This window comes from Rhinoraja longicauda, chromosome 31 (genome assembly GCF_053455715.1).
Source record: "Rhinoraja longicauda isolate Sanriku21f chromosome 31, sRhiLon1.1, whole genome shotgun sequence".
In the NCBI taxonomy this organism is placed as follows: domain Eukaryota; kingdom Metazoa; phylum Chordata; class Chondrichthyes; order Rajiformes; family Arhynchobatidae; genus Rhinoraja; species Rhinoraja longicauda.
In genome coordinates, this window is record NC_135983.1 from 10,734,408 (window position 1) to 10,753,608 (window position 19,201).

Consider the following 19,201-nt stretch of genomic DNA (forward strand, 5'->3'; position numbering starts at 1 on the left):
ATGCGTTAAGGCGGCCCTGGGCCCAACTCACCCATTCACATCGAAGCTGGACCCATTTGCTCGCGTTTGACCCGTGCCTCCCCAAACCATTCGTGTCCATGATCCTGGGGTCCAAGTCCAAAGCTCCATGAAAGTGGCATCACAAGTAAACGGAGCAGTAAAGAAGGTGAACGGTAAGCTTGGATTGGTTTCGCTGGGAGAGTGGGAGGCTGAGGGGAGAGCCGATGGAAATATATAACTCTATGAGAGGAGAGGCATAGATTGTACAGAACCTTTTTTCCCCATCATGGAATGTCAAAGACTAGAGGCCACAGCTTTACGTGTGATGGGGACAGTTTAAAGGAGATGCTTTTCAAAGAGGGTGGTGGGTACCTGGACAAATCATAACGAGAGGATTTGAGTATAGGAGCAAAGTGGTCCTTCTGCAGTTGTATAGGGCCCTGGAGAGACCACATCTGGAGTATTGTGTGCAGTTTTGGTCTCCTAATTTGAGGAAGGACATCCTTGCTATTGAGGCAATGCAGCGTAGGTTCACGAGGTTAATCCCCGGGATGGCGGGACTGTCATATGAGGAAAGATTGGAAAGACTGGGCTTCTATTCACTGGAGTTTAGAAGGATGAGAGGGGATCTTTTCAAGTTGGATACAATTATGAAAGGACTGGACAAACTAGATGCAGGAAAAATGTTCCCAATGTTGGGGGGAGTCCAGAACCAGGGGCCACAGTCTAAGAATAATGGGGAGGCCATTTAAAACCGAGGTGGTGCGAAAAAACTTTTTCACCCAGAGAGTTGTGAATTTGTGGAATTCACTGCCACAGAAGGCAGTGGAGGCCAATTCACTGGATGAATTTAAAATAGAGTTGGATAGAGCTCTAGGGGCTAGTGGAATCAAGTGATATGGGGAGAAGGCAGGCACAGGATACTGATTGTGGATGATCAGCCATGATCACAATGAATGGCAGTGCTGGCTTGAAAGGCCAAATGGCCTCGTCCTGCACCTATTGTCAATGTTTCTATGTAAATCGGCCAGGGATGGTGATTAAGTACCTCTCTCTCACCCATGACCTACCGCCCAGAAACGTACCCAAGTTCAATGCTGTGAACTTTGTCCCTCCCACTGCTCCAGCACTGAGCTCAGACCTGCATTCACAATAAGGTTCTTCCTCGCCTTCTCAATCGAACTCAGGAGCTGCAGAAAGAAGTGAAAGGAAGCTGATTTCATCGATTAGCGCAAAGTCAGTCTGAACCAATCTATAATTCAGTACAAGTCCCGAGGTTGGCTCCATAAGAGATATACATCTGCGCTCTTGCCGACTGATATATGGGTTCCCATTTCACCCGCTCTTTGTGAAAGGATCTCCAGGTGTTGTGCAGATGTTGTGAGTGCTATTTCCACTGCTACAGGAACTAAGAAGCTCTGATGTCAGGCTGAGATCTGTTTAAAGTCAAAGGCAGTTATAAATAGTAAGACTGGAGTACGAGGGAGCGTTGATTTAAACCACAACACATGAACTAAGCCTGGTGCTATGCAGGGAAGCTGGCCCTCTGCTACGCGTTCTCCTCAGATATTCCAAGGGCCTCTTTTTTTTCTGGCTATTTCTGGCTATTAGTGTGCTGCCTGATGTTTTAATCTTGACTTTTCAGATGGAATGAATTTGTGTTTCTCAAACCCATGAAGGGAATTTGCAGAAGTAATGACTGCCTATAAATTAGATTTCCCTTTTTTTTCATGCAAGGTAACAGTTTAGTTTACTTTAGTTCAGTTTAGTTGAGTTTATTGCCATGTGTACCGAGGTACAGTAAAAAGCTTTTGTTGTGTGCAGGGAGACTTTGTGTGATTACTATCGGGTTGCCCACAGTGTACAGACACATGCTAGGTGTCAGGGGTTATGGGGAGTAAGGCTAGGAGAATGGGGTTAGGAGAGAGAGATAGATCAGCCGTGATTGAATGGCGGAGTAGACTTGATGGGCCGAATGGCCTAATTCTGTTCCTATCACGTATGACCTTATAACGACCATATAATGTTTAGTACAAGATAAAGTCCAGTAAAGTCCAATTAAAGATAGTCCGAGGGTCTCCAATGAGGTAAATCGTAGCTCAGGACTGCTCCCTAGTTGTTGGGAGGATGGTCTGACCTAACAAGGTCTGGTTCAGCGTTATTGCCGGTCGGGTGCCCTGCAACACATAAGTAAACCCCTGGGTGAAGCGGAGTGAGGGTGAGATAGTTCAGGCATAAGCACCAATCGAGGACACACTCACCTCTTGATGGGACCCCCATCATCTCCCCCCAGCCTTTCTGTGCTGCACATGCCAGGAGACAGTAGGGGAATGGGATGGCGGTTCAATTCCATCGTCCAAGGGAACTACGGTAAGGTGTAACAATGGAAATCTGGTTCCACAGACATACAGACAACATACAAATACATCAATTATACAGGATCGTAAAAAGAAAAAGACTGCAAAATATAAGTCGTTAGTGCAAAAACACAACTAAAAGTCAAGTGTGTGACGGTGCAGGGGGTGGTCCATAGTGTTCCGTTGCTGAGGTGGGATTCGGGTTTTGCAGGTCAGTTCAGGAACCTGATGGCTGCAGGAAAGTAACTGTTGCTGAACCTGGTGGCGTGGGACTGCAGGCTTCAGTACCTCCTGCCCGATGGTGGCAGTGAGAAGGGGGCACGGCACTGAATGTTGGGCATCCTTGAGGATAGAACGGAATTGCTTCCCACATAGTATATATTTTAATACATAAAATGACGAGAGGCATGGACAGGGTAGACAGTCACAACCTTTTTTCCCCAGGGCGGATATGTCCTATCACTCAGGTGAGAAGGGGAAAGTTTAAAGGTGATGTGCAGGGCAGGTTTTATTGCACAGACAGTGGTGGGGCCTGGGAGGCACTGCCAGGGGTGGTGGTGGAGGCCGATAAGATGGTACATGGAGGTGCAAGGAATGGAGCAATATGGATCACGTTCAGGCAGTTGAGATCAACTTGGCATCATGTTCAGCATGCACGTTGTGGGCCTGTGCTGTACTGTTTTATGTTCTATGTTCTATAGTAGGTTTAACATAACCATATATAACCATATAACAACTACAGCACGGAAACAGGCCCGTTCGGCCCTACCAGTCCACGCCGACCACTCTCTCTGACCTAGTCTCATCTACCTGCTCTCAGACCATAACCCTCCAATCCCCTCTCATCCATATACCTATCCAATTTACTCTTAAATAATAAAATCGAGCCTGCCTCCACCACTTCCACCGGAAGCCCATTCCATACAGCCACCACCCTCTGAGTAAAGAAGTTACCCCTCATGTTACCCCTAAACTTTTGTCCCTCAATTCTAAAGTTATGTCCCCTTGTTAGAATCTTCCCCACTCTCAAGGGGAAAAGCCTACCCACGTCAACTCTGTCCGTCCCTCTTAAAATTTTAAAAACCTCTATCAAGTCCCCCCTCAACCTTCTACGCTCCAAAGAATAAAGACCCTCTCAACCTCTGTTCAACCTCTCTCTGTAGCTTAAGTGCTGAAACCCAGGCAACATTCTAGTAAATCTCTTCTGTACCCTCTCCATTTTGTCGACATCCTTCCTATAATTTGGCGACCAGAACTGCACACCATACTCCAGATACATACTCCAGATACATACTCCAGATACATACTCCATACACCATACTCTGATTAACATCAGACACTGATTATTCTTGGAGTAGGTGTCCATTCCAAACACCCCGTGAAGAGTGAAAGGACTGAGCCAGGACCGCTTGTCATTTGGGGACTCCAGGGACTAAATTTCGTCTTCTCTGTATTAACTTTATTTATACGCTGTAACTGTAATTCTTTTTTTTGTGCACAATCCGCAGGCATTGCCACTTTCATTTCACTGCACATCGTGTATGTGCATGTGACAAATAAACTTGACTTGACTTGACTTGATTTACATCGGCGAAACCAAGCGCAGGCTCGGCGATCGCTTCGCTGAACACCTGCGCTCGGTCCGCATTAACCAAACTGATCTCCCGGTGGTCGAGCACTTCAACTCCCCCTCCCATTCCCAGTCTGACCTTTCTGTCATGGGCCTCCTCCAGTGACATAGTGAGACCCACCGGAAATTGGAGGAACAGCACCTCATATTTCGCCTGGGCAGTTTGCAGCCCAGCGGTATGAACATCGACCTCCAACTTTAGATAGTTCCTCTGTCCCTCTCTTCCCCTCCTCCTTCCCAGATCTCCCTCTATCTTCCTGTCTCCACCTATATCCTTCCTTTGTCCCGCCCCCCTGACATCAGTCTGAAGAAGGGTCTCGATCCAAAACGTCACCCATTCCTTCTCTCCCGAGATGCTGCCTGACCTGCTGAGTTGCTCCAGCACTTTGTGAATAAATACCTTCGATTTGTACCAGCATCTGCAGTTATTTTCTTATATTGACTTGACTTGAGTTGCCCTTGGTGCCTTACTCGACACCCGCTTAGACCAGGGTTTCACAATGCCTGTAAGGCAGTGTTGTTTACAGCACCTGCCCCTGTCTGAAGTTTTACTGCTATAGTAAGATCTAATGATTGCAAGTGAAAGCCGTGCTGAAACTCCACTGAAAGACGTCTTTGAATAAAGCCCATTAGTGTAGCACATCTTCAGTGGAAACACGGTGACAGAAATGGTTGGTCTGGAGTGTGAATACTTTTTGTGCATGACATTTACCATGTCTATCATTTGCTTGAAGAAAGCTAGAGTTGCATTATCAAAAACTCCTCAGTAACTTTGTTACTGTTGGAAAGTTTAAAAATGATCCGATGGATCATGAATTAACATCGGTAATATTTAGTTTAGAGATACGGCGTGGAAACAGGCCCTTTGGCCCATCAAGACCACACCGACCATCGATCACCCATACAGTTGTTCCAACCTTATCAAGAGAGAGTTAGATTTAGCTCTTAGGGCTAAAGGAATCAAGGGATATGGGGGACAAGCAGGAACGGGATCTTGATTTCAGATGATCAGCTATGATCATATTGAATGGCGGTGCTGGCTCGAAGGGCCGAATGGCCTACTCCTGCACCTATTGTCTATTGTCTATTGTCTATTGAATGGCAGTGCTGGCTCGAAGGGCCGAATGGCCTACTCCTGCTTATTTTTCTGTGTTTCTATGTTTCTAACCTACACACTAGGGGCAGTTTACAGAAGCTAATTAACCTGCAAACCTGTACGTCTTTGGGATGTGGAGGAAACAGGAGCACCCAGAGAAAATGGCTCATGCAAACTCAGTACTGACAGCACCCGTAGTCAGGAACAAACCCGGGACTTGGACACAGTAAGGCAGCAACTCTACCTCTGTGCCTCTGTGCTGCCTAATAGTTATTGGATTGATCATGGTTGATCTTTCTCTCCCTCTCAACCCCATTCTCCTGCCTTCTCCCCAAAACCCCTGACAGCCGTCCTAATCAAGAATCTGTCAATAGGCGACACTCTGAAGAGGGGTCTTGACCCGAAACGTCACCCATTCCTTCTCTCTAGAGATGCTGCCTGTCCCGCTGAGTTACTCCAGCATTTTGTGTCTATCTTCGGTGTAAGCCAGCATCTGCAGTTCCTTCCTGCACTAGAATCTATCAATCTCTGCCTTAAAAATATCTATTGACTTGGCCTCCACAGCCGTTTGTGCCAGTCTCTCTTTGAGTTTGTTTGTCTGTTTGTCTCCTGGTTCCAGATTCACTTCTACTTGCCTTCCTGCTCTCAACCGATTTAAAGTAAGCCCGCAGCGTCCAGGCAGACAGGCGTGGTTTTCACAGCAGCAGGAACTGCTCCTCTACCTCTGAAACCACCGCTCTGTGGCTGTCTGCACACGGCGTTCACACCGACCGCTCAGAGCCACGGAGAGAGACAGCGCGGCCACAGGTCCTTCGGCCCACCGAGTCTGTTCCGTACATCATTCCTCCAGTTCATCCCGCGCAGACTCACATTACAGCTCGGAGACAGAGCCCAGCGGAGGGTGGGACTGCTGCCCACCATCACTCGGGCTGGACTTTGCATGACATTACTACAAGACCATCATAGACCTAGGACATTGTGATGAAGAGTGGGCAATGCCTGCCACAGCTCCGGCTCAAAGTGTACTTTGTTATTTAATATATAAAAAATTATATATGTACATATATAAAAATTATATATGAATGGCGGTGCTGGTTCGAAGGGCCAAATGGCCTCCTCCTGCACCTATTTTCTATGTTTTATGTGAATGTGTGTTTATGTTTGTGTGTGTATGTGTGTTTGTGTGTACGTGTGTGTCAGGGTGCATATGTTGTGTGTGTACTTACGTGTGTACTTACGTGTGTGTGTGTGTGTGTGTGTGTGTGTGTGTGTGTGTGTGTGTGTGTGTTTATGTGTGTGTGTATAATATATATATATATTATATTATATTAGAACCATTGATGCTAATTCAGGATGTGAAGAAGTATATTTTATATTTTTTATATATATATATATACATATATAGGCTGTAGAACTTGAACTGGCGTCAAATGGTTTCTTCAATAAAATTACAAGAGAGATTCAGAAAAATTATTTGAGAGGACAGGGCTCCCTCACTGTGCTTCCTCACCTTTACTCCCTCACCTGTGCTCCCTTACCTTCTCTCTCACCCTACCTCCTCTCCTCCCACCTCTCCCCTCACCTGCTCTTCCTCACTTGCTCTCCCCTCCGCTCCCCATCACCTGCTCACCCCACACCTGCTCTCCCCCTCACCCGCCCTCCCTCACCTGCTCTGCCCCCACCTGTTCGCCCTCACCTGCTCTCCTCTCCCCTCACCTTTCTCTCTCCCCACCTGCTCTACCCCGATCTGCGCTCCCTCACCTGTGCTCCCTACATCTACTCTCCCCTCACCTGCTCCCCCTCACCTGTTCTCTCTCACCTGCGTTGCCGCACCTGTGCTCCCTGACCTTCCCTTCACCTGATCCCCCCAAGCTCCTCTCCCCTCCCCTCCCCTCCACCTATCCCCTCCTCTTCTCTCCCCTCCTCTCCCGTCCACCTCTCCCCTCCACCTCCTCTCCCCTCCACCTTCTCTCCCCCCCACCTCCTCTCCTCCACCAGCGCTGCCCTCACCTTACCTTATGATGCGGAGTCAGAGGGAGAGGAGCGAGAGACATTACCAACTCTCGAGCCGTTCCACATAAGACGGAACATTCACTGGGAAAAACCTGCAATGTGTTGGCCTGCCTCAGAGCCAAAAGCAAGCCTTCCCACAGGCATAAATCAGCGGAACGGAAGTCAGCACTGGGCCTCAATGGGACATTTGTCTCTGTAACCATGAAGTCAAACTACCTCCGCAACTAACTCCTGCTCCAATAGTTTTCCACCCCATTGACTGAATGATTGATAATGATTTGCCTTTGTTGTCAACCATTCCTGCAAATCTCAAGCCTGATGTCATTCCTATCTGGAGTTTGCACTCGTTACTATCGCTTTGAGATTGGATTTAGGGAAATTGGCAACACTGTGGTGAGTTTTTTCATCTGCATTCAAATAAATGTCAAATGAAAGGCAGTACATTCTGAGCAAACGTGAGACATTGTCAGTGGATCAGGCGGAGAGAGGAACGGGTTGAGTTTATTATCATGTGCACAAGTACAGTGAGGTACAGGTACAATCTTGCTTGCAGCATCACAGACAAACAGACTCAGCCAGCACAGAATATAAATTAGTTTTTTTAAATTATTGGACTTTTTTAAACGTTTGTTTATTTATTATATTATCTATTGAATATTGTCATTACAAACCTGCTTGTAGATTCGAGGGCAGTTTCCCTGGTTGTGACCCAAAATGTCACCTATTCTTTTTCTCCAGAGATGATGACTGACTCAAAATGTTGGAGTAACTCAGCTGGACAGGCAGCATCTTTGGATAGAAGGAATGGGTGACATTTTGGGTCGGGACCCTTCGTCGGTTTTCAGTCTGAAGAAGGGTCTCGACCCTTTATCTTAAGGATAAGGGGGAAGTCTTTTAGGACCGAGACGAGAAAACATTTCTTCACACAGAGAGTGGTGAGTCTGTGGAATTCTCTGCCACAGAAGGTAGTTGAGGCCAGTTCATTGGCTATATTTAAGAGGGAGAACATATAAAATTCTTAAGGGGTTGGAGAGGCTAGATGCGGGAAGATTGTTCCCGATGTTGGGGGAGTCCAGAACCAGGGGTCACAGCTTAAGGATAAGGGGGAAGTCTTTTAGGACTGAGATGAGAAAACATTTCTTCACACAGAGAGTGGTGAGTCTGTGGAATTCTCTGCCACAGAAGGTAGTTGAGGCCAGTTCATTGGCTATATTTAAGAGGGAGTTAGATGTGGCCCTTTTTGCTAAAGGGATCAGGGGGTATGGAGAGAAGGCAGGTACAGGCTACTGAGCTGAATGATCAGCCATGATCATATTGAATGGCGGTGCAGGCTCGAAGGGCCGAATGGCCTACTCCTGCACCTATTTTCTATGTTTCTATGTTTCTATGTATCTATGACTCTATGATATGGAAGGAGCCATTTGGCCCATCGAGTCTATGCCAGCTCTCAGGGCACTCCAATTACCCCAACTATTTCACATGTCCATCTCCTCCCTTGCCACCCACTTGTACACTCAGGATAAGTTACAGCAGCCAATTAACCTACCAACTTAACCACATTGGCAGCCCTTAAACTCAGCAACCCACAGCAACCCAAGGTGAGTGCTGGACTAAGGATGCCGGCACCTATTTTCTATGTTTCTATGTGGCCCTTGTGGCTAAAGGGATCAGGGAGTATGGAGAGAAGGCAGGTACAGGCTACTGAGCTGGATGATCAGCCATGATCATATTGAATGGCGGTGCAGGCTCGAAGGGCTGAATGGCCTACTCCTGCACCTATTTTGTATGTTTCTATGTTTCTATGACCCGAAACGTCACCTATTAGTTCCACCCAGAGATCCTGCCTGCCCGTTGAGTTACTCCAACATTTTGTGTCTATCTACAGTTTCTTCCCAGCTGTTATCGAGCAACTGAATCATCCTCTCACCAACTAGAAAATGGACCTGGCCGACAATTTACCTCAATGTTGACCTTCAACCATCTTTTCATTCGGACTTTACCTTGCACTAGACGTCATTCCCGTTACCCTATCTGTATCTGTACACTGAGGCTGGTTTGATTGTAATCATGTCTAGTGTTTCCGCTGACTGGATAGCAGGCAACAAAAAAGCTTTTCACTGTACACATGACAATAGTAAACTAAACAAAACTAAAATCTTAACTGTTATGCTGCTGCAAGGAAGAATGTCACTGTTCGGCGTCAGTACATATGGCAATAAAAACACCCTTTGAATTGTACATAAATTACACATCAATTCTACAAGATGGTGAAAAGAAAAGTACTGTGCAATAAACCACAAATAGAAAGCGATTCCATAGCAGTTCAATAGGTGGTCTGCAAACCCACCTTACCATGTGAGCTAAGTCAAGGATCTGAAACGTTTATAGTAATTCTCTCTCCACAGATGCTGCCTGACTGCTGAGTAAGTCCTGCGTTCTCTGATATCAATTGAGGTTGTACAGACTTTGGTTTAGTTTAGTTTAATTTAGAGATACATCGCGGAAACAGGCCTTGGGTGCACTGAGTCCGCGCCGACCAGTGATCCCCGCACACTAACACTATCCTAAACACAAGGGATCATTTCACAATTTTACCAAAGCCAATTAGCCTACAAACCCGTACGCCTTTGGAGTGTGGGAAGAAACCGGATTACCTGGAGAAAACCCACGCGGTCACGAGAACTGTACAGACAGCACCCGTAGTCAGGAATGAACACGGGTCTCTGGCGCTGTAAGGCAGCAACTCTACCGCTGCACCTTGTTGGTGCAGATATGGTCGGTCGTAGGGCTGGTTCCTGCGCTACATTCTCCACACAGACAGCACTGGAGGTCAGGATTGTACCTGGGTCACTGGATCTGCGATGCAGAGGCTCTACTAGCTGCACTACTGTGCTATTTAGTCTCAGCCAGTCTGCACTCCATCACAGACACTGTTGCATCTGCCAAATGCAATTGAATTACCGCAATATAACATGCGATGTTATCTTATCCCGTGTCAGATAATGCGTTCTGTGTTATCTGAAGCACAGCAGGCTTTCGATGTTCATCGTGTCTCTGTAACCCTCTCCAAGAATACTGAAAAATAGTTGCCGCCTGACCCTCTGACCCACTCCAGCACTTTGTGTCTTGTTTTGGATACCAGCATCTGCAATTCATGGTGTCTGAAAAATCACATTTTCAATTCACATTGACAACAAATGTTTTTGTTAAGTAAAATACCAGCAGTGTCAGGCAACATCTCTCATTGTGGCTCCTCACTCTAGGGCAAGCAGGTTCTGGAACTTTCTACATTCTCTGCTGTCCCAGCGACGCAGAGCCGCTCAGACGATACAGTTCTTAAAGTGTTAAAGTGTTAAGCGTTCACGGTCAAGGCTGCATATGTCACTGGAATTAACTTATCATCAAATAAGGGATCTTTATGAGTGTTAAGGTGAGCTCAGCATAGCAGTTAGGAAGGGCTTGGGCTTGGCAGGTTGTCGTAGAGATGTCCAACCAGTCTGGGTGGAGCCAGGTGCAGCAGTGACAGGGAACAGTTTATTGTCCTCTGAACTGTACTCGTGATGAAATGCAGGCAATACATGAGATCATCTCTGCAAGACAACGCCCAAGCCAGGCGACACTCTGTACGCTAGTCCCAGAAGCAGAACTGCAATCATTCTTTAGACCTCACAGTTTAGAGATATGGCGCGAATACAGGCCCTTCGGCCCACTGAGTCCGTGCCGACCAGCGATCACCCCGTACACTAGCTCTATTAAGTTTTGGTCTCCAAATTTGAGGAAGGATATTCTTGCTATTGAGGGCGTGCAGCGTAGGTTTACTAGGTTAATTCCCGAAATGGCGGGATTGTCATATGTTGAAAGACCGGAGCGACTAGGCTTGTATACACTGGAATTTAGAAGGATGAGAGGAGATCTTATTCAAACGTATAAGATTATTAAGGGGTTGGACACGTTAGAGGCAGGAAACATGTTCCCAATGTTGGGGGAGTCCAGAACAAGGGGCCACAGTTTAAGAATAAGGGGTAGGCCATTTAGAACTTTGAACTGAGATGAGGAAAACCTTTTTCAGTCAGAGAGTTGTGAATCTGTGGAATTCTCTGCCTCAGAAGGCAGTGGAGGCCAATTCTCTGAATGCATTCAAGAGAGAGCTAGATAGAGCTCTTAAGGATAGCGGAGTCAGGGGATATGGGGAGAAGGCAGGAACGGGGTACTGATTGAGAATGATCAGCCATGATCACATTGAATGGCGGCGCTGGCTCGAAGGGCCGAATGGCCTCCTCCGGAGCACCTGGAAAAAACCCACGTGGTCACAGGGAAAACGTACAAACTCCGCACAGCTAGCACCCGTGGTCAGGATTGAACCCGGGTCACTGGTGCTGAAAGGCAGCAGCTCTACTTATATAATTATTATATCATTTATCATAATAATTTCATTATTATACGATATGTATAAGATATGTTAAGATACACACTTTGCTCTGCCTATTGTACGCGAGTTTGACTTGATTATATCTGTGTATGGTATATCTGATCCGTTCGGATTGCATGCCACTTGACCTCAGTGCACATGATAATAATAAACCTAAAATTAACCTAAACCTGGGCCTGTTCCTCTCCTCTCCTGCGCACTTCCACCTCGATGTGTTTCACTGGGACGTACATCGCAGGGCAGAGGATGGACACAAAAAGCTGGACTCACTCAACGGGTCAGGCAGCATCTCTGGGTGAAAAGGAGTGGGTGACGTTTCGGGTCGAGACCCTTCTTCGGACTGAGAGTCACCGAAATATTGAAGAGGGGTCTCGGCCCAAAACGTCACCGATTCCTTTTCCCCCCAGAATTCTACGAATAAAGGGGAGGCCATTTAAAACTGAGATGAGAAGAAACCTTTTCACCCAGAGGTTCAGGAATTACCACTCGTTACCATTACCATTAGTCACTCCTGGTGACCTTCGAAACTAAAATAACTTTACAGCCTCATAAACCAGTGAGGATGGTGTGGGCCCGACAGCCTGCTGCCGGCTTCAGACCGAGCGAGGCAGCTCCTCTAATCCCTGCCCTCAGGATGGAGCAGCAGAAAATGTCCTCTTGTTGTAATTCACACAAAGCCCCACATAGGTACTATCCCACAGGCGAAAACCTCAGTTAACCTGTTCAGCGCCACCCCAGAGTATACTCGAGTCAGGGCCAATAGTGGGGGAAAAAAACTTGGCGGTGAACAGGGTAAAAAAAGTCATTAAAAACTCAATTAATTACAGATGCTCGCAGTTCATTCAACAACAACCTGTGGAAAAAACTCGACACAAAGTGCTGGACTAACACAGCGGCTCAGGCAGCATTTCTGGAGAAGCGTCCATGTTCAAATCCTGAGTGTGTTGGAAGGAACTGCGGATGCTGGTTTAAAGACAGGCACAAAATGCTGGAGTAACTCAGCGGGTCAGGCAGCATCGCTGGAGAAAAGGAACGGGTGGCGTTTCGGGTCGAGACCTTCTTCAGACTTGTCCTCGAAACCCTAAGTAACCTCCTCGTGACCGACATGTGGAAAGCTGCAGAAGTTTCCCCGTCAACATCTAATGGGTCAATTGGCACCAATTGTAACCGAGATAAATAGAAACCAGAAATAAAGCTTGTTCAGTTGCCACTAATATGATAGAGTTTGAACGAGCAAACTAAAGAAAGGTACAGATCTAAACGTTTCCATGTGTTCTCTGACAGTTTGCTCTCAATTATGGCATCATTGGTGAATAACCCATCATTTAAAACAAAAACTCCATTTAATCACTTCACGGGATGGTTTCCAGACTTTCCAAAATTTGGAAAAGTTGTGTGTGTGCGCTGGGAAAGTTTTTGCCAGTCGCTAATCCCTCTGATTCTATTAAAAGCTGGTGTTTGAAGTCGGAACCGCCAACGAGACCAATTGGAGACTGAGCGGCCGAGAGCTTTTCACACGTTGATCTCAGCTGGGGGAAAAGCTCCACCCTCACGCTCATCCTAGTGGGAAGCTCCAGCTAAACAGGCCCCTTCCTTCAGTTTGAGGAGAAGCCAAGCCTTTGCAAAGGCAAAGACAAGCAACAACATAAGCAAATTTACTAGGGCTTGAGCTACAGGGAGGCTGAGCAGGAAGGGACTATATATATATATATATATAAAATGATAGACACTTTGCTCTGTCTATTGTACGTGAGTTTGACTTGATTATATCTGTGTATGGTATATCTGATCTGTTTGGATTGCATGCCAAACAAAGCTGTTCACTTGACCCTCAGTGCACAAGACAATAATAATAAACCTAAAATTAACCTAAATGAACCCGGGCCTGTTCCTTTCCTCACCTGGACACTTCCACACACCCATACACACGCGCGCACACACACATACACAATCAAGGGATATGAGGAGAAAGCAGAAACAGGGTACTGATTTTGGATGATCAGCCATGATCATATTGAATGGCGATGCTGGCTCAAAGGGCCGAATGGCCTACTCCTGCGCCTATTGTCTATGTGTATCTGTGAGTATGCGTATATATACACACACTGAACAGTTTTTTTCTCGTTTGTTTATTACATGGTTTACAGTGTACGATGTTTCTGGTGTGCTGTTGCAAGTAAGAATTTCATTGTTCTATCTGGGACACAGTACATTAAAACACTCTTGGCTTGGAGGGCAGGAAGATGAGGTCGTATAGAGGTGTACAAAACCTTTGGTTGGAGAGACATTTACCCAGGGTAAGGGAATCAAGAACCAGGGGACATAGGGTTCAGGTGAGAGGGAAAAGATTTAATAGGAACCTGATGGGTGACTTCTTCACACAGAGGGTGGTGGGTATGTGGAACGAGCTGCCGGAGGAGGTAGTTGAGGCAGGGACTATAACAATGTTTAAAAGACATTTGGACAGGGACATGGGTCAAAGACAGGCAGGTGGGATGAGTGTAGATTGGGCATCTTGGGTGGCATGGTCAAGTTGGGTCGAAGGACTTGTTTTCACACTGTAAGACTATGACTATTTCAGAGGACAATACGGATTGTGAGTGGAGTATTGTGGCAAGAGACGGTCTGGGCTTGCTTTCGATGCTGTTTATGAACTAAGAGTCTCTCTGAGAAACGGAAGTTAGATGAGAGAGGAATCGCGCTCTCGGCCCGGGTCACCTGTGCTGATCTGAGACCCGATTTGGCTTCCAAGATGGTGGCGGCAGTGGAGGCAGGAGAAGAATGATGGCAGTGATCGGGCTGGAGGTTGACCGCCCGCACCCGCGGAGGTGCTCTGGGGGGTAGGGTCTCGTACAAGAGCTACTGGATGGAATTTGACAGTGAAATACGAGGGAAGTTGACCAAAAGCTTTGACATGGGTTTCATAGCATGGCCAGGTGATCTTACTGGTTTGGAGATAGACACAAAGTGCTGGAGTAACTCAGCGGGTCAGGCAGCATCTCTGGAGAACATGGATAGGTGACGCTTCGGGTCGGGACCCTTCTTCATACTGATGGAGTTGGGGAAAAAGGTGGAAAAGAGAGATGGAGGGGGGGGGATCAAAGCCTGGCGAGTGATAGGTGGGTACAGGAAGGGGGGCTTTGATCGGCAGATGGGAGGAAACATCAGATTTTCCAGGGGCAGGGCCGACAGTGTGATGTTAGAGGAGTGACGGGGCAGAGCTGGGCAATAGGAATATACACTAAAACACTGCCTCCTGACAGACTCTGCTTCCACTCAACCCCGGCTAAAATGAAACCAGGGGTCGAAGTGGTCATCTCCATCAGATAACAGGACAGTTTAGTTGAGTTTAGAGATACGACATGTAAACAGGCCCTTCAGCCCACCGAGTCCGCCCTGACCAGCGATCCCCGCACACAAACACTATCCTACGCACTGCCTGGGGGTGGCGATGGAGGCTGATAAAATAGAGGCATTGAAGAGACCTTATGGATAGGCACATGGATATGCAGGGAATGGAGGGGTACAAGGGTAAGCAGGCAGATAGGAGTTGGCCTTGGCATCGTGTTCAGCACAGACATTGTGGGCAGAATGGCCTGCTCCTGTGCTCTACGTCACACTTGCAAAGCCAATGAATAAAGAAAATAATAAAACCACGGCACTCCAAACCATCGATGCGGGTAGTCAGTAAACGACGGACAGGCATTGAAGGAATAACCACAGGAAAAGTCAATAAATTGTTCTTTGACAATTCTTTATTTACCACTTGCCGGGACAAAACGGTCGGCTTCTTGTTTCACGGAGAAACTGCACTGTAAACAATGGAAGTTGACCAAAGGCCTTCCTCAAATCCAATGTTGCCCAAACAATGGCCTGAGGAAACCATTCCCCAGCTGGCTCTCCATCACCGCGCTTTAGCACTGAGGCCATGTCGATATCAACATTTATTTATCGACCTACCGTCTCATGTTAGGAACCTTAAACTCAAAAAAATATATTGAGAGGAACTATGTAGACACAGTTGGAATATCCCAGCTGCCCGCTGCTGGGATAGGGACTGCTGTTGGAATATCCCAGCTGCCCGCTGCTGGGATAGGGACTGCCATTAAACATTAACAGTACATTTAGATTTCAACATAATTTGTACAGCCTCCAGAAAAAAAATATTACAAATGACACATAATTAACCATAAGGTAAAGAAATACCTCCGAAATATTGCACTTCGACACATGGAAGAAAACAAGGAATATTTTCCTAATGGAAAATGCATCAAGCATCTGGTTATAGAAATAAATAGCTCACTCTTCCCCCGGCACATGACAAAGCTGTTAATAGGATTCTGCTGCACGAGCACTTGGTTCTACCTATGGTTATGGAGTCACAGACGGACACGGGAGGTCCCGTACCATCATCTGCAGAAAGCGTCTTTCGATGTAGTATCTTGGAACAGACTTGTGGCCGTCTAAGTCTTACACAGCAAGTCGAGGCAGAGTCGAGCTCTGGGCAGTTCCTGAAAGCACAGCTTTTAATAACGATCTTCGCTTTCTCCGTGTCGATGGTCTGGGGACCCCCCCCCCCCCCCCCTCCCAGGGAGAGTTGCCCGTTGCTGCTCCCACTGCTCCACACGAGGAAAGCCGAGTATATCACGTCGTCTTGGAAGAACAAAGATTAACTGCTTTGGCTGCCTGCGGCGCCCGCAGGTCCTGCTGCTGCGGTTTGCACAAGCACAGATAAAGGAACGCAAACCAACGCTACCCCCATGTTAGCGGGGACCCCGAGCAGGATTCTCCTGTAAACAGTCCCTGACTGTCAAGCCCAGTCCATGTCCACTCATCTCCAAGACCCTCATCTGGGTTCAATGCGTTGGAGAAGGTTTCAAAGTCTCAGAGATGATCAACGACAGTCTTCTCTCGCTCTAATAATGTAAACACAACATTTAATTTGTCCCAAATGGCTGTCAGGGATAGAGATGTGCCTCTCTACGACGACGGACTGTTTTTCTTCTGGTTTATCAAATCCAAGTAGAGGTCCGACCGCAGGAACCGTGGGTAAGAGTCCTTCTCCATCAGCCCGTATATCCTTTTCTGCGCAAGGTCAAAGCAGGAACGAGAGACCTTCTGCAGGTTCTCCTTGGTGTGTTCCCTTGTGTAGGAGTCCAAATTAACCTGAAAAGCCACAGAAAATGACATTCGGTCAAACAAACAGTCAGCGGAATTGGTATTTGAAGTTACACTCTCTCGGGTAGAGTGCAGATACTGGTTCACACCGAAGATAGACACAAAATGCTGGAGAGACTCAGCGGGTCACTCTGGAGAAACGGAAAAGGTGACGTTTTGGGTGGAGAACCTCCTTCGTCTCTTCTCGAGTCTGAAGAAGGGTCGCGCCCCGAAACGTCACCTAGTCTGTTTCTCTGGAGATGTCGCCTGATCCACTGAGTTTCTCCAGCACTTTGTGTCTATCTTCCTTGCAAAAGCTGATGCTTTTTGGAAAAGCCAGATATGCCGCATCTACATTTTCCCCTTGATTAGCCCTGCTGCCTGAATGTAATATCCCCACAAAAAAAACCCCACGAGGGATATGTTTTACCTCTTTGCAGGACTGAATGGCGATATATTCCCCAAATATTTTCTTGGACTTGGAGATCATCTTGGATTGCGACTTGGCTTTTTTGTAGTCCTCGCATGCCAGCCAGAACTCCAGGTTCTCTTCACTGAATTCTGTGCGTAGAAACGCCCGGAATGCTGCTAAACCGTCTGTAAGAGAAGCAGGGTGGTGTGAGTGGAGTGGACAGGTACACAGCAGCAAAGACAAGACTGGCTCTTGGACAATGCAAAACATGGACTTCCCTTAACAGAACGGAGAAAACTGGAGATAGGGCAGCACGGTGGCGCAGCGCTAGAGTTGCTGCCTCACAGCGCCAGAGACCCGGTTTGATCCTAACTACGGGTATGGAGTTTGTACATTCTCCCTGTGACCACGTGGGTTTTCTCTGGGTGCTCCGGTTTCCTCCTACATCCCACATTGCATTTCAGAGACAGTGGAGATTCCTGTGTATGGTGTCGGCATGCAAGGTTCTACCCTTGAGAAAAACACCAACTTGAATAGTTTGCCCTTTTTAGAGACTCCCTCAAGGGCAGCACGATGGCGCAGCGGTATAGTTGCTGCCTCACAGTGCCGGAGACCCGGGTCCCGGGTTTTATCCTGACTACTGGTGCTGTCAGTACGGAGTTTGTACGTTCCCCCCGTGACCTGCGTGGGTTTTCTCCGAGATCTTCGGTTTCCTCCCACACTCCAAAAACGTACAATTGGCCTGGTACAAGTGTAAAATTGTCCCTGGTGGCCCTAGTATCCTGTAGGATAGTGTTAATGTGCAGGGATCGCTGGTCAGAGCGGACTCGGTGGGCCGAAGGGCCTGTTTCCGCGCTGTGTCTCTAAACTAAACAAGTGTATAAATCATCCACCTCTATTCTAAATAGAGGCAGTCAATTTGCAAATGGCGATAATGCTGCAAATCATGTCCATTTCCCTGCCTCACACTGTCAGGGGTTCCTGCATCTCCCAAATAGAACATGTGTGCTGAACCAGCATAACGCTTTAAATATATAGATTTATAAAAAGCCCCTTTTAAAGTATCCCTTGATCAGCTTCCAAGCTGTAACTTGGATCATAAGCAAAACATGATAGACAGGTCACCGGTGAGCGATGATTTAAAAAAAATTACAAAATACCCAAATGATTTTAAATGGGTAAAAACTACCTTCAATTTAGATTGGGGTAGAGTAACAAATCCTGAGTAAATGATAAAACATCTGATCCCGTGAAAGGTTCCTGTCTTTGTGGTTCAGATGAATTGTTTGGAAATATTCCAAGCTGAATTAATGAATGGAATTAGCAACGTTCCTTGGCCTGATGGACCCAATGATGCCGACTCCCAGGACCAAGCTTACTCAACTGGTGTGGCAAGCTTGCTTTACGCCAGACCGCAATCTGCATTTAAAATCAAGCTGGCAGTTACACGCGTGCAAGGGTGGGCACACGCGTGTCGGATCCGGGCGGGTTGGCAATGCGAGCACATGCATGTTGGCACAGCAGGCACACGTGTCAGGCAAGTGAATGATGGTGTGACATGGCAGGCACATGCATGCAAGCAGTGGCCACGCGTGTTGACACAACGGGAACACGCGGCAGGTGCTTGCGTGACGGCACACGTGTCACACACAGGAATGCCGGCGTGTCAGGCACACGTCAGCACAGCGGACACATGCGTGTTGACACGGCCAGGGGTCTCTCTGATAAAATTACCAGAACCAACTAGAAAGTCTTATCCCAGAAAATCTACTCTAATAAATTTAACATTAGCCACCTCACATTCATTCAAAGATCTGTGAAACTACAACGGTGACAGATTAGCTCAATGCAGCGTTATTAATGTGGGACAAAGTGCTTACATTTGTGGACGAGAAGTTTCTCCAGAGACTCTCCCCATTTTATGGCCTCTTCATACGAGGGTCTGCAGACAAAGAAAGGGCAGGTTATTTAGCGACACATCCTTGCAGATTCTGAGGCGATTCTGCCCCCAGCGGTCAGTGACCGGCCCTGATCAGTCGGGGAGTCCCAGAAACTCGCCTGAACCTCCAGCTAATCCTCCCACGCCAGCCCTGAAGTCGAGTTCCAA

The 19,201-nt window shown here is 47.2% G+C and overlaps 1 protein-coding gene across 8 annotated transcripts in view; it reads right to left on the reverse strand.

The window, feature by feature from the left end:
* Positions 1-15,271: 15,271 nt before the first annotated feature.
* Positions 15,272-19,201, reverse strand: part of LOC144608223 (regulator of G-protein signaling 3-like) — a 235,762-nt gene continuing 231,832 nt past the window's right edge. For all 8 annotated transcript variants that reach the window (XM_078425800.1, XM_078425792.1, XM_078425793.1 and 5 more), the window contains 3 exons: positions 18,975-19,036; positions 17,113-17,279; positions 15,272-16,691 (listed from right to left, as the gene is read on the reverse strand). In XM_078425800.1, the coding sequence (XP_078281926.1) occupies positions 16,506-16,691; positions 17,113-17,279; positions 18,975-19,036 (415 nt within the window). In that variant the 3' untranslated portion in view covers positions 15,272-16,505. The remainder of the gene's footprint in view (positions 16,692-17,112; positions 17,280-18,974; positions 19,037-19,201) is intronic.